This window comes from Pan paniscus, chromosome 11 (genome assembly GCF_029289425.2).
Source record: "Pan paniscus chromosome 11, NHGRI_mPanPan1-v2.0_pri, whole genome shotgun sequence".
NCBI classification, from domain to species: Eukaryota; Metazoa; Chordata; class Mammalia; order Primates; family Hominidae; genus Pan; species Pan paniscus.
The window spans coordinates 8955046-8974625 of record NC_073260.2 but is presented as its reverse complement, the minus strand read 5'-3'; the positions used below and the strand labels follow the sequence as shown (position 1 = coordinate 8974625).

General features: G+C 58.1%; 1 protein-coding gene across 1 annotated transcript in view; it reads left to right on the top strand.

Annotated features, from left to right (window-relative positions):
- The window catches only part of HMCN2 (hemicentin 2), a 165230-nt gene that overhangs the window by 108318 nt on the left and 37332 nt on the right, over positions 1–19580 (top strand). The window contains exons 53-73 of the mRNA XM_008975935.4: positions 238–388; positions 1825–2043; positions 4807–4920; positions 5302–5489; positions 6127–6223; positions 6995–7156; positions 7307–7420; positions 8166–8368; positions 9049–9130; positions 11023–11154; positions 13642–13785; positions 13869–14028; positions 14115–14239; positions 14600–14783; positions 16063–16160; positions 16592–16858; positions 17235–17425; positions 17877–17958; positions 18061–18197; positions 18774–18915; positions 19019–19163. Of these exons, the coding sequence (XP_008974183.3) occupies positions 238–388; positions 1825–2043; positions 4807–4920; positions 5302–5489; positions 6127–6223; positions 6995–7156; positions 7307–7420; positions 8166–8368; positions 9049–9130; positions 11023–11154; positions 13642–13785; positions 13869–14028; positions 14115–14239; positions 14600–14783; positions 16063–16160; positions 16592–16858; positions 17235–17425; positions 17877–17958; positions 18061–18197; positions 18774–18915; positions 19019–19163 (3137 nt within the window). The remainder of the gene's footprint in view (positions 1–237; positions 389–1824; positions 2044–4806; positions 4921–5301; positions 5490–6126; positions 6224–6994; positions 7157–7306; positions 7421–8165; positions 8369–9048; positions 9131–11022; positions 11155–13641; positions 13786–13868; positions 14029–14114; positions 14240–14599; positions 14784–16062; positions 16161–16591; positions 16859–17234; positions 17426–17876; positions 17959–18060; positions 18198–18773; positions 18916–19018; positions 19164–19580) is intronic.

The following is a 19580-nucleotide window of genomic DNA, read 5'->3' as shown; positions in this document are numbered from 1 at the left end:
ATATTTTTAATAAAAAGTTGAACTCTTTGTAAACTTTAAACTCTACTATTTTCACCCATGTGTGGCCCTTCTCATCTTTATGCTCTATGGATTTGGTTTTATAAACGTCTCAGGGTGTTCTTGTCACTTTATGCTGCATTTTTGGAGAATGTATTGAGAAGTAAGCACATTTGTCTTGCTGCTCGTGGCCCCTCATTTCTGATCTCCCTTCCCCTGACCCCCTCATCCTCCTCACAGCCCGTGACCCCCAGCTCGCGGCTGCAGGTCCTGGGTGAAGGGCGACTGCTCCAGATCCAGCCCACACAGGTCTCAGACTCGGGGCGGTACCTGTGTGTGGCCACCAATGTGGCTGGCGAGGACGACCAGGATTTCAACGTGCTCATCCAGGGTGCGTGGCGCCAGTGGGCCAGGGGTGGGGCGTCGGCCAGTGTGAGGACATTGCGGGGCTGGCCCTCCGCAGGCCCCCACCATGTGTCCTGCAGCTCACGCGCCACCCGTGGCATCTCCCACTGGCTCATCTCAGCAGCCCAGAACGGCACCCTGCCCCAACCCCTCTGCCTTGAGGGACCAAAGTCAAGACATGAGGGCTGTGGCCCCAAACCATAGAATTGAGTGGTGGAGCCTGGAATGGTCTGGTTGAGCCAGAACGCCACACTCTTAGCCCCTCTGCCAGATGCCTCTCGCGTTGTTAGGGAAACCTGGGGATTCGCTTCAGAATCTCTGGTCGAGAGTAAGCTGAGTGGCGGCCTCAATGGTTGAAACTGCTTGTGGGTACCTGGGGCTCATTATATTCTTCTCTTGCTTGCGTCAGTGTTTGACGTTTTCCTTTTTAAAAAGTGAAGGAAGGAAAGGAGGGAGCCAGGAGTCAGAGAAGCTGGGCGGGAGAGGCTGGGAGGCTGGGATGAGGAGGCTGGGAAGGGGAGGCTGAGAGGCTGGGATGAGGAGGCTGGTAGGCTGGGATGGGGAGGCTGGGAAAGGGAGGCTGGGAGGGGGAGGCAGGGAGGCTGGGATGGGGAGGCCAGGAGGGGGAGGGTGGAAGGTAGGAAGGGGAGGCTGGGAGGCAGGGAGCTGGGAATGGGAGGCTGGGATGGGGAAGCTGGGAAAGAGAGGCTGGGAGGGGGAGGCAGGGAGGTGGGAAGGGGAGGCTGGGAGCGGGAGGCTGGGAGGCTAGAATGGGGAGGCAGGGAGGCAGGAGGCTGACAGGCAAGCTGGGCGATGGATAAGTGCTCAGAACCAGGTTTTGCTACACAATGCCCATGGAGTGTCCTGGCAGGAGGAACACCTGCTCTGGGCTGCTCATACCCTTTTTCATCTCCGGTGCTTCTGGCCACCAGTCCTCTAGCTCTGGCTCTGTCATGAACTGGTTGTTACCTGGGGACAACCTGGGGATGACACTGCCCCCTCCAGGCCTTAATTTGATCCTTTGTAAAATGCAGGTGATCAAAGCAGGTGACCTTGAGGGCCCCCCTCCATTTCTAAAGCTGATGATTTTGTGCCTCTATGCTCTGATAAACAAACATCGGCTGAAGCTTAGTATCTGGCTTCCAACTGTGAAAAATATTTCCATGTTACAGGGAGTCTTTAGCGTCCATTAGACATGAGCTGCTTAGGGAATGAGCCTTATCCTAGTGCCCAGCACATAGTAGTTGCTCAATAAACACCGGTTTAGGGAGTGAGGGAATTTAACAGATGCCCTGACCCAAGGGAATGGCTCAAGTAATGGATTTCCGCACCTGGGAGAGGCTGGGACGAGAATCTCCGTGAGCAGAGGTGCATTCCCCCCCGCCTGCTGTGCTTCCTAAGGGCTTTGTCTCCCCCACCCAGTGCCCCCCATGTTCCAGAAGGTGGGTGATTTCAGTGCAGCCTTCGAGATCCTGTCCCGGGAGGAGGAGGCCCGGGGCGGAGTCACGGAATACAGGGAGATCGTGGAGAACAACCCAGCCTACCTGTACTGCGACACCAACGCGATCCCACCCCCGGACCTCACCTGGTACAGAGAGGATCAGCCCCTCTCGGCCGGGAATGGGGTGTCTGTGCTGCAAGGTGGGTCAGGGGTGCGTGAAGAAAGTGGGCGCTTTGAGCTCTCCTGTGTGCTGCCTGCTGTGTGACCTTAAGCAGAGCACACAACCACTCTGGACCTTAGCTGCAATTTGTAAACTGGGGCTACAAGTTCTTTGCCTGTGTGAAGGCAAAGACTGGATTGCCTTTTGCCTCTGGTTTATAGAGCAGAGCCTCCTATCATGGGGCATGCCCTTCTGGGCTTCAAGATCTGTAATGTCCTTAAATGATCGGCAGAAGCTGCCACTTTCTCTGCAGAGGCAGCTGGCTTCTTTGTTAATCATCAACAAAGCTCATGACCCCAAACGCTGACGAAGCTCTAGCTGGGCACTGAAGGGCACACTGTGGTGGCTGAACTCATGTCTTTTGTGTCTGGGGTTTTTTTCTTTTTTTTTCTATTTTTATTTTTTGGGATGGAGTTTCGCTCTTATTGCCCAGGCTGTAGTGCAATGGTGCAACCTTGGCTCACTGCAACCTCCACCTCCTGGGTTCAAGTGATTCTCCTACCTCAGCCTCCCAAGTAGCTGGGATTACAGGCATGCGCCACCACGCCTGGCTACTTTTTGTATTTTTAGTACAGATGGGGTTTTTCCATGTTGGCCAGCCTGGTCTCGAACTCCCGACCTCAGGTGACCCACTGTCTCGGATCGGCCTCCCAACATGCTGGGATTATAGGCGTGAGCCACCACGCTCAGCCAGGTTTTGTTTTTTCTTTCACCACCTTAAGTGGTATTTGTTTATTTAAGGTAATTTAATTTTTTTAAGTAAACCTTTTATTTTAGAATAATTTTTTGTAGGTGATTTTGACTTAAAAGGCTCCAGGGGTGGGGCTTAGAAATGCCCCGCCCACCTGGCTCATGAGGGAAGCCTGGGTGGTCTCTCTGTTTGAGATTCGAACTGTGTCCTGCCAGAGATGGGCCGGCAATGGGGCTGGTTTTGGGGAGAAGTGGTCAGTTGCACAGGTCTCCAATGAGCAGAATCAGACCAGGATTTCTACTTTGGTGCTTGCAAGAAAAGGAGGTGGCTGGGCGCCGTGGCTCACACCTGTAATCCCAGCACTTTGGGAGGCTGAGGTGGGAGAATCGCTTGAGCCCAGGTATTCAAGACCAGCCTGGGCAACATCGTGAGACCCCGTCTGTACAAAATATTTTAAAACTAGCTGGGCGTGGTGGCATGTACCTGTGGTCCCAGCTACTCAAGAGGCTGAAGAAGGAGAATCCCTTAAGCCCAGGAGGTCAAGGCTTCAGTGAGCCGTGATCACACCACTGCACTCCAGCCTGAGTGACAGATCAAGACTCTATCTCAAAAAAAGAAAAAAAAGAAAAAAAAGAAAAAAAAAAAGAAGGAGGCCTCTTGCAGATCCAGGAGTGCAACTCTTACTGAACACTCTTAGTTCCTATTAGAAACCTCTGGACGGACCCCTTAACCTGGCCACTGACCACTGATCCTGACCCCAAGTCCTGGGTGCACAGCAGGCTCTGTCACCTGCTGATCCCGATCAGACTCTAACCATCAGCTAATCCCAACCAATAGCTGAACCCAGACCACAGCCACCAACTGCCCCCCAGTCCTGCCCACTTACCTCCAACCCTACCACTCACCTCTCACCCTGACAACTGACCTCTAACCTCTGTTCTCTAATCCTGAGAAAATAGGCGTCATGGTCACAGCTGACCTGAATTCTTACCCTGACCTTACACTAACCTCAAACATCAACTGACCCTTACACTAACCTCAAACATCAACTGACCCCTACAATGCCACTGCTGCCTCAATCCTGGCCACTGGGCTCTGCAGGCTCTTAACCTGGTCAAGCCACCCACAGCCCGGGCCGGCCAGCCCCAACCTAGAATTCTGAGCATGCAGTAACCCTAACCAGGCCCCCACTGGAGACCAACTCCAGCCCCCATAGATGCCAGGCTCTGGCCTTGGCTGGCTCTTTTTTTTTTTTCTGAGATAGAGTCTCACTCTGTTGCCCAGGCTACAGTGCAGTGGCAATCTTGGCTCACTGCAACCTCTGCCTCCTGGGTTTAAGCGATTCTCCTGCCTCAGCCTTCTGAGTAGCTAGGATTACAGGTGTGCGCCGCCACACCCGGGGAATTTTTGTATTTTTAGTAGAGATGGGGTTTCGCCATGTTGGCCAGGTTGGTTTTGAACTACTGACCTCAGGTGATCTACCTGCCTTGGCCTCCCAAAGTGCTGGGATTGTAGGATTGTAGGCGAGAGCCACTGTGCCTGGCCCCTGGCTGGCTTTTGATCACAGAGGGTCCCAGGCGATGCCTCCCCGGCCCCCACCCCTACTTCTACCCCCACCAACCGCCACAGCCCCAGGAGCTGCCTCCTTGCCTCCTGAGTCTCTGCTTGGACTCTGCCCTTACCAAGGAGCTGGGCTCAGCACAGCAGCAGAGCTGAGCCAGCAACCACTGCTGTCACGCCCAGCACTGCCATGAAGGCTCAGGTTTGCCATCTGTAAGATGGGAGTGACAACAGCGTGTGCCCCACGGAGGCACTGTGGGACAGGCCGAGAATGTGCAGCCCAGGGCCTGGCACGCAGTGAGTGGTGGCTGTGCCCTGACTTGACTCCACTCCACCCGTGAGCTGGGCAGGACAGGCCGATTCTCCTCCTTTCACAGATGAGGCAGGGGACAGTCACATGTCCCAGGTCCACTCCAGAGGAGGGGGCAGCGTCCTTGCTCTTGGGGGTGACTCTCATGCCTGAGCCCAGGCCTCTGTCCCGTGTCCCTGCAGGAGGCCGGGTCCTGCAGATCCCCCTGGTGCGGGCAGAGGATGCCGGGAGGTACTCGTGCAAGGCCTCCAACGAGGTGGGCGAGGACTGGCTGCACTACGAGCTGCTGGTGCTGAGTGAGTGGCGGGGCCTGCAGGTGGGGATTCCCGGGACTGCAGGCGCCGTAAGGGCCTCCCTCAGAAGGGGCCGAGGCAAAGTGCACACAGTCTTGCTGTACTCAGAGGTTGAAATTGGAGTTACATGCTTGGCCTCAAAGAATCATGCAGGACTGGGCGCAGGTTCCAAGTCAGAAGCTTCCTAGCTGTGTGACATCGAGCAAATCACAACCCTTTCTGTGCCCCCGATTCCTTCGCTGCGTTAGGGATTGGGAGGGCTTGGAGAGAAGGGCATGAGGATCCCGACCAGCGCCTGACACCAAGTGCCACTCTCGCCTCCACGGCCACCCCTGCCCCCAGGGACCTGTGCCAGCCCCTCAGCCCCCTCTCCCCCACCCCCAGCCCCACCTGTGATCCTGGGTGACACAGAGGAGCTGGTGGAAGAGGTGACAGTCAATGCCAGCAGCACCGTCAGCCTGCAGTGCCCGGCCCTGGGAAACCCCGTGCCCACCATCTCGTGGCTCCAGAATGGGCTGCCTCTCTCCCCGAGCCCACGGCTGCAGGTCCTGGAGGACGGGCAAGTCTTGCAGGTCAGGGCAGCCCCCTGCACGGGCTAGGGGCAGTGGCTGCTGAGGCCCAGCACCACTTGTCTGGGAGCCAGGGAGGGGTCGTTATCTGCAAATGAGGCTCTTTGCTGGGAACCATGCTGGAGCCCAGCCAAGAATCACCTGTGAGGAGGCATGCTGCGCCAGCACAGGCCTGTGCACGGCATCCAGAGCTTCAGGAGACACCTAGCAAAGGATGCACATGAGTGCGGGACCCAGAGCCCAGCACCGCACACAGCAGCCTTCTGCGGGATCACCAGCTGGCGCGTGCAGAGCCGTGCCCAGCACTCAGACATCAGGCAGCCCCCTGAGTCACCCCATGTGCAGACACAGAGCTGCAGGGACCCCGGGAGCCCAACACACACAGCACGGCCCTCCACAGGGGTGGGGGAGGCTCTTGTCACATCTGGTTTGCTACAGAGAACCACCCAACACCAACCTCACACGCCTGCTCCTGAGCGCCACACAAGGCCCTGGATGGAGGAGGTTCCAGGTCTCCATGAGCTGCCTGGTGCCTGCTTCCCTGGCATGGGATGGGAGGGAGTCCTCGCAGTCATTCCTGCGGGTGGTGGTGTCCAAGGGGTCTCAGGTATCTCCCAGGCATGGCTCCCTGCACCCACAGGTTTCCACGGCAGAGGTGGCCGACGCCGCCAGCTACATGTGTGTGGCCGAGAACCAGGCGGGCTCCGCTGAGAAGCTCTTCACCCTCAGGGTTCAAGGTGAGCTGGGCTGAGCAGGCAGCCCCTGTGGGTTCCTTTTCCCTTCCCAGGGAGCACTGCCTTGGGGCTTCCAGTATCCTGGGCTCTGGGTCCTGCAATCAGAGTTCAGGGATCCCAGCTGGCCCCAGCCACATCCCGAGACAGAGAGCATTTGGGAGGCCCTGATCACTACTGGGCCAACCCCAGGTGGTTTTAAGCAACTTTGGAGGTGGCCAGGCATTACCACCACCATTACTGAGCACTTACTGTGTACCTGACACGAGGCTGAGCACTTTCCCTGGGCTGACTCCTTCCAGCAGAGCTAGGTTAGCCCAGCTTTGCAGCTGTGGGAGGAGACTCAGGGAGGTCGCCCTCAGAGAGGAGTGGGGTCGGGGGGGGGGTCTCACCGCCCCGGAGCCTGCGCTGCTAACCTCTGCAACTCATGATGTACACCACACTGCAGTGGCTGTGAGTTCTGTCTCCAGATGGTCTTGGAGATGGAGGAAGATAGTGTTGAGCCCTCAAGGTCATGGGCTCAAACCTGAATTGATATCTTAGCTCTGCCACTGACCAGCTGTGTGGCCTTGGAACAGTGACTCTCCCTCTCTGATCCCCTACCCAGTGTCCTTCTGTGTAAGAGAGTCATGGCAAATGGAGGTTTCTGAATTATTTGAAGTTGTGCCGAGGTGAAGCCCCAGGAGCTGGGTGAGGCTCAGGGTTTCTCTTGGGCTCCGTGCTCCCCTGCTGGTATGATTCTCATGCCTTTCTCTACCGTGGTGGCTGTGGGGATAGTCCCACCACGAATCGCAGGCCTGGACTTGGAGCAGGTCACTGCCATCCTCAACAGCAGCGTCTCCCTCCCTTGCGACGTCCACGCTCACCCAAACCCCGAGGTCACGTGGTACAAGGACAGCCAGGCCCTCTCCCTGGGTGAAGAGGTCTTCCTCCTGCCTGGTGGGTAAACTGAGGTGTCCGGCCCAACTCTAAGGTAACGTGGGGAGAGAGTTGCTCCCCCGACCTGGGACAGGGCCGTCAGTTGTGCAGGGATTTAGGACTGGGGGCTGGGCTGGAATGCTGATGTGAGGGGCTGGCTTCCCCCGGCAGGCACCCACACGCTGCAGCTGGGGAGAGCACGGCTGTCGGACTCCGGGATGTACATGTGCGAAGCCCTCAATGCTGCCGGCCGAGACCAGAAGCTGGTGCAGCTCAGTGTTCTGGGTATGTCCATGTCTGTCCCCGACTCGTACTGTCCCCGCTCCTTCGGTCACCCCTCAGCCCATACTCCCCCAGAGAACATAGACAGGAGAGGGCCAGGAGGCACAGGGGGAGGCTGGGACGCCCGCACGGATCAGCTCTGAGGAGGGGGAGCAGTGGGATGGGCCCCAAGAGCCTGGCTGGGGAAGGGGCCTCCCCAAGCCTTGTGCGGCGGGGGAAGCCTGTTTCACGGTGGAGCCTGTTTCAAGGCTCGTGGTCTTCAGAATCCTCTTGGGGAAAAGCTGGCCCAAGGTGTCTTGAGCAAGGACTCGCTGGAAGGTTCTTTCTAGCCCCAGGGCTGGTCCATTCACTTGCACGAACACCAGCCAGACACTGCGCCAGGCCTGTGGGCTCACAGCCATGGGGAAGGAGGGCTTCTACATTGGTTCACTGGAGCCACAGGGGCTGAACGGGCCCCGACAGAGGGCCCTGCCCCTGTAGGAAAAAGCCTGGGTGGGGGCGGGCGTCAGCATCTCCCCCATCTAGGAGGTTGAGGCTCAGAGAGGCAGGAGGCTGTCCCTGGTCACTCAGTGGGTCCTTGGCGTGCTGGCCTGGTTCTCTTCCTCCACCTCCCCTGGGTCTGCGCCAGCCCCCAGGGCTGGGTCTGCTGTGTGACCCTGGTGGGTTTCCACTGGCATTTTCCCTGTGGCTGAGTGGGGAGGGCGCGGGGAAAGCTGCAGCACCTCACTCTGCTATCTCCTGCCCCCAGTTCCCCCTGCCTTCAGGCAGGCTCCCAGCGGCCCCCAGGATGCAGTCCTGGTGAGGGTTGGGGACAAAGCTGTCCTGAGCTGCGAGACAGATGCGCTCCCTGAGCCAACTGTGACCTGGTACAAGGATGGGCAGCCCCTGGTCCTGGCGCAGCGGACCCAGGCTCTGCGGGGTGGGCAGAGGCTGGAGATCCAGGAAGCCCAGGTGAGCAACCTTGGGGGCACAGGCAGCCATGAGCGCTGCAGGAAAGTTGCCTCCCAGCCCTGGCGAGCTGCGGGGAGGAAGGTGGGCAGGATATGAGTTGCTGCCTCCTTGGCCTGTCAGACCCCAAACCGAGTTGATTAGCAGCTTCCAGGGTGGAAGACATGGGCAGAGCTCAGGGCTCTGGAGTCACGTTCCAGACCCAGCCCTGCAGTCATGGCATGAGCCCTTCCTGCCTCGGTTTCCTCAGCATCTAGATGCTTTTATCTGGTCCGCTCCGGCTGACCATCTGAGACTCCTGGGAGTCTGCCCTGCCCTCCCTCCCTCCTTCCTTGGTGTGGATTAGATGCTCACAGTGTTTGTTGGATGAATGTTTGCTGTCCCCCTGGAAATCCATTCCTGGCCAGGCTCCATCCCCACAGCAAGGGTGACCTCTTCCTGCCAGCTTGGCCCAGGGAGGGAGGCCCCCAGAGCCTGTGTATTCACTGTTGAGGGGCCCTTCTGCTTCTTGAGGCTCTTGGAAAAGGCCAGAGCGTCCTGATTCCCTTTGGCTCCCCAGTCAGGACCAGCATATTTGGGAGGCCCCTGCTCTGGAAGTTTTGGGGGGCTAGATGCTTTTGGGGAGCCCTAGCACCCCACTTCCAGCTCCAGCACACAGCCACTGTGTGCTCTTCCTCTCTCAGGTATCGGATAAAGGTTTATACAGCTGTAAAGTCAGCAACGTGGCTGGGGAGGCCGTGCGGACCTTCACCCTCACCGTCCAGGGTAAGCCAGGGACCAGCCTGGCCAACGTGACTGTGGAGCCCCTAGCAACACCCAGGGCTGCCAAGGAGGACAAAGACAATAGCTGGGCAGAGGCAGTGCTGCTAAGTGCTGAAGGCACGATGACTAGAATTTGTGTACATATCTATATCTACATCTCTTTCTTTTTGTAGAGATGGGGCCTCATTATGTTGCCCAGGCTGGTTTCGAACCCCTGGACTCAAGCAAACCTCCTGCCTCAGCCTCCCAAAGTGCTGACATTACAGGCGTGAGCCAGTGCACCCAGCTAATTTCTAGAATTTAAAAAACTAAGGTTAGCAGGCTCCAAATAGAACTCTGCCGGTGACCTGCTTCATGGAGCTTAGTAGAGTGACTTTGTCCCTCAGAGCCTAAGGTTTGCCTTCAGTGAATGAGTCTAAAAGCAGTAGCTGCCTGCCAGGCACAGTGGACCTGCCCAATCCCATGGATCCCATGGACCGCCATGACAGTGTCTATAAAGTGCTGGGCACGGGGCCTGGCATGTGGGCACTAAGATGAAGGAGCCCTATGAGATCAGACACACAGGAGGCCACGTCACCTGCATCTTGATCCCCAGGGGGCCCTATCCCATCCACCCAAGGATGGAGCACAGATGCCGTTTGATTGGACATGTGGCTCCAGCTGGGGTGAGGAGGAGCCTATTTACACTGTCCAGGAAACTTGGCCAGATTTTCTGGTGCTCAGATGTCATGTTAGTTAGAATAGAGACTTAGCTGTGCCACAAGAAGACCCCAAAATATGGTTGAGTAAATGAGAGAGTTTAACTCTTATTCAAAAGCCCAGAGGTGGGTGTCTAGGCTGGTGGGTAGCTCAGCTCCATGCGGTAGTTAAGGGACCCGGGTTCCTTCCCTCCTGTTGATCTTCCATTTCTTAGGGTGTTGTTCTTGTGCATATGGTTGAAACTGGGACACGGCATCCTGTCCTGGCCCACAGGAAGCAGAAAAGAGCAGAAGTGGTGGGCAAGCATTTATTTCATGCAGAAGTTGCACCTGTCCCTTCTGCGTGTATGCCATTAGTGAGCGCTCAGGCAGCTGGCTGCAGGGGACACTGGGAAATGTAGTTTCTGCTAGAGTAATCGTGGGCTCAGCTAAAACTCTGCTATGCACAGTGGGAAGAACGGGCTGAGGGGACACCAGCCATCTGTCACAGATGCCAAAGCCAGTAGCCTCCCAACCAGGTGAGCGGTGGGCACATGCAACCCTGAGCCATACGCAACACAATCGTTGAAAAGGACTGACAAGATGGAGTGCAGGGGCTCATGCCTGTAATCCCAGCACTTTGAAAGGCTGAGGCAGGGGTGATCACTTGAGCCCAGGAGTTTGAGATCAGACAGGGCAACATAGTGAGAACTTGAATCTACAAAAAATAAAAAATAAAGTAACAAGAAAAGGACTGACACCAGGCTTGCTGCTCAAAGCTCCCAGCCCTTTCTGATGGCTACATTGATGAACAGTGGAAAGAGGGGGAATATCTGGTCCCTGAGGGCAAAGGCATTTCATCTTGAGCCTGGTTGACTCTGTTCTGCTGGTGGTGGCTGCCTGGGGTGTGTGACTTCATCCTGGCGGAGCAGGAGAGAGTGTTGGGATCGATTAGTGATGTCTGCCCTGGCACAGGTTAAGGACTGTGGGTGAGTGAGCCTCCCATTTACCATCCTTGAGCTAAGGAGACCCCGCTGGAGCTTTGCTTTGTATGCTTTAAAATAGCCAGGCACTGGTTCTATTTACATTTGTGAATAAAATATAAAATGGGAACTCCTAACTACCAGGAAGGGCTTCTTAGGCCTCCCTGATCTGCCTGAGGGGAAGGAAATTGGGGAAGAGTCTCAGAATTCTGACAGTCTGGCTTTCTTCCTGCAGTGCCCCCAACATTTGAGAACCCCAAGACAGAGACAGTGAGCCAGGTGGCTGGGAGCCCCCTGGTCCTGACCTGTGATGTGTCCGGGGTCCCTGCACCCACGGTCACTTGGCTGAAGGACAGGATGCCCATGGGTGAGCACATCTGTCCTTGTCTGTTTTGCGTAAAGCATTCCTTTCTTTAATAAGATGACAGCAGAAGCGGACGAAGGAAGTTATTGGTTGTTGATGATCTTGGCAAAACCAGAGACTGGCAGTGCCGTGTTGGCCCCCCGACATTTGTGTTTGAGTGAAGCGTTATTTATTGGCCCTTGGAATCCAAACATAAAGAGCGTCTCCTGTGAGGGTTTGGAAGCTCCTTTGCATCCACGTCCTCAGTCAGCTCCCATGAGACAGCAGACGTGGGCTCTCCATTGTGCAGGGCAGGTGCTGAGGGCCGTGGAAAGCCCACTGGCTGACACTGGGCTCAGCATTGGCCCCCGGAGCTGCTCCTTGGTGGTGACTCAGCTCTGTCCTAGCTGGGCTGTTGGTCAACCCCATCCCCCATCCAGGCCTCCCCATTCTGGCCACTGCTGTGCCCACCGTTCCTCCGCATGACGGCAGAAGCCCCACATGGTCTCCTGGGCCCACTGTGCCTCTCACGCAGGCTCCACGTGGGGCAGAAAGGTCTGAAGGTACAGCTCGGAGCTGGTCCCTTGTGTGGTGGAAATCCGTCCACAGCAGGGGCCGGCACTGCCAGCCACCTCTCCCTGCCCCTCCATGCGCTAAACGTGGCTGTGCTGGCTCCTCGAACCTGCCCCTCTCTCTCAGTAACAGCTTTATTGGGATATAATTCACACACTATATAATTCACCCACTGAAAACATCCAATTCAGTGATTTGTAGTACAGTCACAGAGTTGTGTGACCCTCACCACAATCAAATTTAGAACATTTTTATCACCAAAAGGACACCCATACCCATTAGCAATCACTCCCCGTTTTCCCCCCATTTCTTCTTCCCCCAGACCCAGGAAACCACAAATCTGCTTTCTGTCTCTGTGGATTGGCCTGTTCTGGGCATTTCACATTAATGGCATCATAGAGTGTGTGGCCTTTTGTGTCTGGCTCCTTCCACTTAGCGTGTTTTCAAGTTTCATCCATGTTGTAGCATGGATCAGTACTTCATTCTTTTTTTTTTTTTGAGACGGGGTCTCGCTCTGTTACCCAGGCTGGGGTGCAGTGCCACAATCTCGGCTCACTGCAACCTCCGCCTCCTGGGTTGAAGTGATTCTCCTGCCTCAGCCTCCCGAGTAGCTGGGATTACAGGCTCACACCACCATGCCCAGCTAATGTTTGTATTTTTAGTAGAGATGGGGTTCCACCATGTTGGTCAGGCTGGTCTTGAACTCCTGACCTCAGGTGATCCACCTGCCTCGGCCTCCCACAGTGCTGGGATTATAGGCATGAGCCACCGTGCCCAGCCAGTGCTTCATTATTTTTAAAAATTAAATTTTTCTCTTCATTCCCTTCTGTGGCTGAATATTCCATTGTGTGGCTGTGTCACGTGTTGTGCATCCACTGGTCAGTTGATGGGCATTTGGGGTGTCTGCATCTTTTGGCTGAGATGCTCAGTGCTGCTGTGAACCTCTGTGTTCGTGTTTCTGTGTGGACCTGTGTCATTGCCTCTCTCGGGTCAGGTGGCTGCAGGCCCCGCCTCCCTTTGCGTCCAGCTCTTGGCACATGTGTTCCCTGCCTGGAATACCCACCCAGGCTCCCGTGGTCACCTCTGCTCCCCCCGGCTGATTCCTGCTCAACATTCACGTCTCAGCAGAGATTCACCACCTCTGGAAGCCCTCCCCCACCCTTCCTGTCCCCCAAGTTCCCCGGCTCCATCAGGGGCTCACAGGGCTTGTCAGCACTGGGTCCCCTTGTTTCATGGCCCCCACCCCTGATACATTGTGAACTCCTTGAGGACAGGGACTGAGCTGCCCTCATCTTGATTCCCAGACTCTGCGCTGGACATGGGGCAGTTGCTCGTGTCTTTGTGTTGAGAGGCTGGAAGGATCCATGAGGATCTGGGCAAGGAGATCGGCCTGGGCTGGGGCCGTTAGAGATGCCTTTGGGCAGGGGTGTGGCTGGAGAGAATGAAGGGGGAGGCCTGAAGGCCGGGAGTGGGAGGAGCCCGAGCAGAGGCCCAGGGGGAGGCCCCAGGGTGACCTGCGTAGGGTCAGTGAGGGGCTGGTTTGACTTGAGCAGAAACCTTGATAGACAGGGGTAGAGGGGCAGGGCAGGGAGGGAGAAAGCAAAAGCAGAAACCTTGATAGACAGGGGTAGAGGGGCAGGGCAGGGAGGGAGAAAGCAAAAGCAGAAACCTTGATAGATGGGGGTAGAGGGGCAGGGCGGGGAGAGAGAGGATGGGAGCTGAGAGCTGGGCCTGAGAGCAAATCCTGGACACTGAAGGGAGCGGGTCCCTTGGGAAGAGCTGTCTCAAGTGGAAGGAAATGAGGGAGGCTTCTAAGGAGCAGAGACTGGGCTGGGGAAGGTGGGGACATATAAGAAGGAGCCTCTGCCTCTGTGGGGCTCAGTTTCCTATGAGCACAAGAAGGGGCTGGGGGATTCAGGGGAGCCCTCTGTCCCACAGAGAGCAGCGCGGTGCACGGTGTGGTCTCCCGGGGGGGCCGCCTCCAGCTGAGCCGCCTGCAACCGGCCCAGGCGGGCACCTACACGTGCGTGGCTGAGAACACCCAGGCTGAGGCCCGCAAGGACTTCGTGGTAGCAGTGCTGGGTAGGTCTGCGCCTGCACCCTCCTGTCCCACTCCCATGGCAGCCCCTGCCATCACCCAGGGCCTCACTGCACCCCTGCCTCAGTGGCCCCCCGGATCCGGAGCTCAGGCGTGGCGCAGGAGCACCATGTCTTGGAAGGGCAGGAGGTGCGGCTGGACTGTGAGGCCGATGGGCAGCCGCCGCCGGACGTGGCCTGGCTGAAGGATGGCAGCCCGCTGGGCCAGGACATGGGCCCCCACCTCCGGTAAGACTTGGCCCATGCCCTCCCCAGAGGCGGTAGGGCCCACGTTCCCTTACGCCTCTGCCCTGGGCCCTCCTTCCCTGTGGCAGGTTCTACCTGGACGGCGGCTCCCTGGTGCTAAAAGGCCTGAGGGCCTCGGACGCGGGTGCCTACACCTGCGTGGCCCACAACCCAGCCGGGGAGGACGCCAGGCTGCACACGGTGAATGTGCTGGGTGAGGAGCCCCGGGGCATCTGGAGGGTGATGCGTGGTCCTGGGCACGGGAGATAAGGCGACATGTGAGCAAAGCCCACACTGTGACCTGGGCCACGGGTCTCACTTCCCTGGGCCTCCACGGCCCATCCTCAAACTAGAGGACAATAGTGCCAGCCCAGGGTATAGCGGAGATTGGGGAGGTGAGAAGAGAGTCAGGGAGTGGCTGTGTCCCCCATGCAGCGGGCCTCATCCTTCACAAGGGACCACTGTGGTTGCTGGCGGCAGAAGTCCAGGTCTCCCCTTCTGGGATTTCCCTGGGAGGAGCCCACCTTCCTCCCAAGACCTCCGCACTACCCCTCTTTTTTCTACCCACCCTCAGTTCCTCCCACCATCGAGCAGGGAGCAGACGGCTCAGGGACCCTAGTGAGCAGGCCTGGGGAGCTGGTGACCATGGTGTGCCCTGTGCGGGGCTCCCCGCCCATCCACGTGAGCTGGCTCAAGGACGGCCTGCCCCTCCCGCTCTCCCAGCGCACCCTCCTCCACGGCTCTGGCCACACCCTCAGGTAGGGGAGACGGCGGACAGGCGTTGGCTATTCCACTCAGAGTGGACATGTGGGGATTGTCAGCAAATGGGAGGTGCTGGAAGCCAGGACTGGCTGCAACACCCACTCTCCACCCCACAGCGAGTGTGGACTGCGCCCCAGATGCTAATGCTAGGATGGGTCTCAGGGACCCAGGGAAGGGGAGGTGGTCGGGGTAGGAGGAGATGCAGGAGAAGTCAGGTTTCAGGGAAGGAGAGACCAACTGGGCCACAGGAGACGAGGCCTGAGGACGGACTGCTGGCTTTGGTGCTGTGGCTGTCACTGGGACTGGGCAAGAGCAGCTCAGGAGGAGTGGTTGGGGCGAAAGGGGCTGAGAGAAAGTGGGAGGACAGAGAGTGAAGCCAGTGAGCTGAGATGACTCCAGTGAGCTCTGAGGGCAAAGAGGACTGCGTAGAGGAAGGGGAGCCAAGCTGTCCATGTGGGACGCGGAGCTTCCCGAATTTGGGAGGCAGGAGGTCTGGCTTCAGAATGAGATTGGTTGGAGCAGGCAGCAGGGGTGGAGGCAGCTGGAGGCTTTATCCTGGGGGCACCGGGAACCCAGGTAAAGAGTTTAAGCAGGCCGGGTGCGGTGGCTCACGCCTGTAATCCCAGCACTTTGGGAGGCCAAGGCGGGCAGATTACAAGGTCAGAAGATCAAGACCATCCTAGCTAACACGGTGAAACCCCATCTCTACTAAAAATACAAAAAATTAGCCGGGCCTGGTGGCAGGCGCCTGTAGTCCCAGCTACTCGGGAGGCTGAGGCAGGAGAATGGCGTGAACCTGGGAGGCGGAGCTTGCAGTGAGCCGAGATCGCGCCACTGCACTCCAGCCTGGGTGACAGAGTGAGACACCATCTCACCATCTCAAAAAAAAAAAAAAAAGAGAGAGAGAGAGAGTTTAAGCAAAGACTGGGCTCAGTGACCCCGCCCCCTCTGGCCAGCAAGCTCTTGGGAGACAAAGGATGGAAAAGGGAGGAAGTCTTTCCACGCAGCCAGCCTCTCCTGTCTCTCTCCCTCTCTCTTCCTCTCTCTCCCTCTCTCTTCCTCTCTCTCTCTCTCTCTCTCTCTCTCCCTCTCCCTCTCTCTTCCTCTCTCTCCCTCTCTCTTCCTCTCTCTCTCTCTCTCTCTCCCTCTCTCTTCCTCTCTCTCCCTCTCTCTCCCTCTCTCTTCCTCTCTCTCTCTCTCTCTCTCCCTCTCTCTTCCTCTCTCTCTCTCTGCCTTTCTTTTCTCTCCTTCTCCCTCTCCTCTCGGGGGATTCAGGATTTCCAAGGTGCAATTGGCAGATGCTGGCATCTTCACCTGCGTGGCCGCAAGCCCAGCTGGAGTGGCAGACAGGAACTTCACCTTGCAGGTGCAGGGTATGGAGCAGGGGTGGGGCAAGGGGGTCTCTGGCCTTGGTGGGTGAGAATCAAGGCCCTTGGCCCCCCTGCCCATCTGGGTGGAACTAAGGATGGGCCCTGGGGGCATCAAGGAGAGCGGACACTGCGGCTCAGTCTCTGACTCACTGGATTGCTCGTTCGCACCTCACAAGTAGCTGTGGGCACTCTGATATGCCCAGGATAGGTGGGGGCATAGAGGCAGGAAGCAGCTCTGTAAAGAGACAATCACAATTCCAGGGAACTAGTGACACTGGGGGATGGAGAGGATGCTGTGGGAGCACAGAGGAGGGCACCTCACCTGGCCTTGGGGGACCAGGGCGGCTTCCTGGAAGAGGTGATGTCTAAGCTGAGTACTGGAGATGAGAGTCCTGGAATAGAATGGTTCCTGCCCACCTTTCTGCCCTCCACAGTGCCCCCTGTCCTGGAGCCGGTGGAGTTCCAGAATGACGTGGTGGTGGTTCGTGGCTCCCTGGTGGAACTCTCGTGCGAGGCCCAGGGCGTTCCCCTGCCTCTCGTGTCGTGGATGAAGGACGGGGAGCCCTTGTTGTCCCAGAGCCTCGAGCAGGGGCCCAGCCTGCAGCTGGAGGCAGTGGGAGCCGATGACTCGGGGACCTACTCCTGTGTGGCCGTGAGCGAGGCGGGGGAAGCCAGGAGGCATTTCCAGCTGACTGTCATGGGTGGGTCCTCTGGCCTCTGGCCAGCTTCTCTGGGCTTGGGGGAGAGGGTGGGACTCTAGGGGCAATGGGAAGGACAGTGGGGGAGGTGAGTACCCTGGAGACCTGGGACTGCCACCTGGGAGCAGAACTCAGGGAACTTGGTTCCGGCTGGGATGCCTCTCTCACCTTCCTTGCCTGCGGGCAGTGGGTGGCCGGGCTTTGATTCTCCCAGGGCTGTGCTCCTGGTTTCTTTCCACCAAACTTTGGTGGCAGATGCAAGAACAAGGGCCACCAAAATGTGGGAGCAGAGCCCCCGGACTCAGCACAGTGTTTTCAAGTGCGGTACCGTCCAGGAAACGTGTGTCAATTGTGTGTTCCCCTCCATGGTGGCTTGCAGAGCCCCCTCACATTGAGGACTCAGGCCAGCCTACAGAGCTGTCGCTGACCCCCGGCGCCCCGATGGAGCTCCTCTGTGATGCCCAGGGCACCCCCCAGCCCAACATCACCTGGCATAAGGACGGGCAGGCCCTGACCAGGCTGGAGAACAACAGCAGAGCCACACGGGTGCTCCGGGTGGAGAATGTGCAGGTACCAGTGCCGCCGCCATGGGGCGAGGCTGGGGGTTGGGGGAGAGGGGAGGGACTGCAGGTTCCCCAGACCCAGTGGGCAGTTGACAAAGTTGGGCTGAAGCTCCTCCTCTGTGTGGGGTGTGAGGGTGTGGAGGTGACCCACCTAGGCCGTGCCCTTGGGAGCTGCCAGCAGGGTCAGGGCCCAGGCTGATGCCAAAACCAGGTGACCCCATCTAGGCCAGAGGAGGGCTGGTGCAGTTAAGGGGAACTTCTGGGAAGAGGCAGGCATCACACCAGCCCTAAAGCAACAGTGAGATGGCGGGAGAGGGCGTGGGTTGGCTGGGAGGTGGATGGCAGACCTCTCAGGGCTGAGTTTGAATCCTGGGTCCCTCATTGCATGAGAAAGAAACCAGATTGGGAGGCGGGCAGAGAGGGGCCAGGGGCAGCTGCTCAACCCGCTCCATCCCCAGGTTAGGGATGCCGGGCTGTACACTTGTCTGGCTGAAAGCCCTGCAGGTGCAATTGAGAAGAGCTTCCGGGTCAGGGTTCAAGGTAGGTGGTGGGGGTGGGGTGGGGGCAGGACCGGGAGGCAGGACAGGCTTGTGGCAGGGGTGAGTCCCCCTCTCATATCCTCTTGTGCCACCCCCTTCCCAGCCCCTCCAAACATTGTTGGGCCCCGAGGCCCCCGCTTTGTGGTCGGCCTGGCCCCAGGGCAGCTGGTCCTGGAGTGTTCGGTGGAGGCAGAGCCAGCGCCCAAGATCACGTGGCACCGAGACGGCATCGTGCTGCAGGTGGGCACCAGGAGGGGCCCCAGGGTGCTGCCTTCTGTCCCGCTCAGGCCTCAGACCTGACCTGGCCGGATCCAAGATCCAGAGCGGGTGCCAAGGGCCCGCTCTGAGCTGCACTTTGCACCCCGTTCCCCGGTTGTCGTACCCCCCACCATTGTCATTGTCACTCCTATTTTATGGATGGGGATACTGAGGCAAGGCTCAGGTCACTCAGGGCTTCCGAGGCCCACCCAGTATTCTCCCCCTGGCTCCTTCAAGCTATGCTTAGCAGCTGTGTGGCCTGGGCCGGTGACCAAGGCTCTCTGTGCCCACCCCTCAAATGGGGTCAGTTTGCGGCTGTGGATTCAGGGTTGTGGGTGTTCTGACAGGAACTCCAGGCACAGGGGATGCATTTCCTCCCAGAGGGGTGCATTTCCTTAGAGGGTCCTCGGCGGGGCACAGTCAGGGCCTGCAGTCAGCCTGGAAGGACAGAGCCACTGTCCAGCTTCACCAGTTCCTCAGTCTTCTGCGTCTGCTGCCGGGTGGCCTGGTGCAGCTGGGCACTGATAAGGGTCTCTCCACCCTGGTGGGGCTCTCCAGGAGGACGCCCACACACAGTTCCCGGAGCGGGGCAGGTTCCTCCAGCTGCAGGCCCTGAGCACGGCTGACAGCGGCGACTACAGCTGCACAGCCCGCAACGCCGCAGGCAGCACCAGCGTGGCCTTCCGCGTGGAGATCCACAGTGAGTAGGGCCCGCCCCACCCCACCCTGCCCACCTTACCCCACCCTGCCCACCCCCTTGGAGCCACAGCTCCCAGCACCACTCCCTCTGTGCCCCTCCCCAGCGGTGCCCACCATCCGGTCAGGACCACCTGCAGTGAACGTCTCAGTGAACCAGACAGCCCTGCTGCCTTGCCAGGCCGACGGTGTGCCCGCACCCCTCGTGAGCTGGCGGAAGGACAGGGTCCCCCTGGATCCCAGGAGCCCCAGGTGGGAGAGGGAAGGGGTGGGCCTTGGGGAGGCTCTCAGGTGCCACTCTGTGGGTTGCAAATCAAACTCACTTGGGCAATTGGAGCAGAAAAGTGACTTTATCATCAGGACGTGGGGTGTCTCAGAACACAAGGACAGGCCCACCACTCATGAAGGTCTCTTGCTTGTTTAACTTGATCAGAAGCCTTGATAGATGGGGCGGGGTAGGGGGCATGAATGGATCTCACGAGATCTGATGGTTTTAAAGCTTCTCTCAGCTTCTCTCTGTGTAGGCTTCATCTCTTTCTCTCTCTTAGCTTCTTCCTTGGTGAACATGGGAGAAACACACCCCCTGACAACCCCGTGGCCCCCAGCCCCAGGTTTACAGCTCCTCAGCTCACTAGCAAGTTGTCTGTGAATCCCAACTCTAAATTCCCA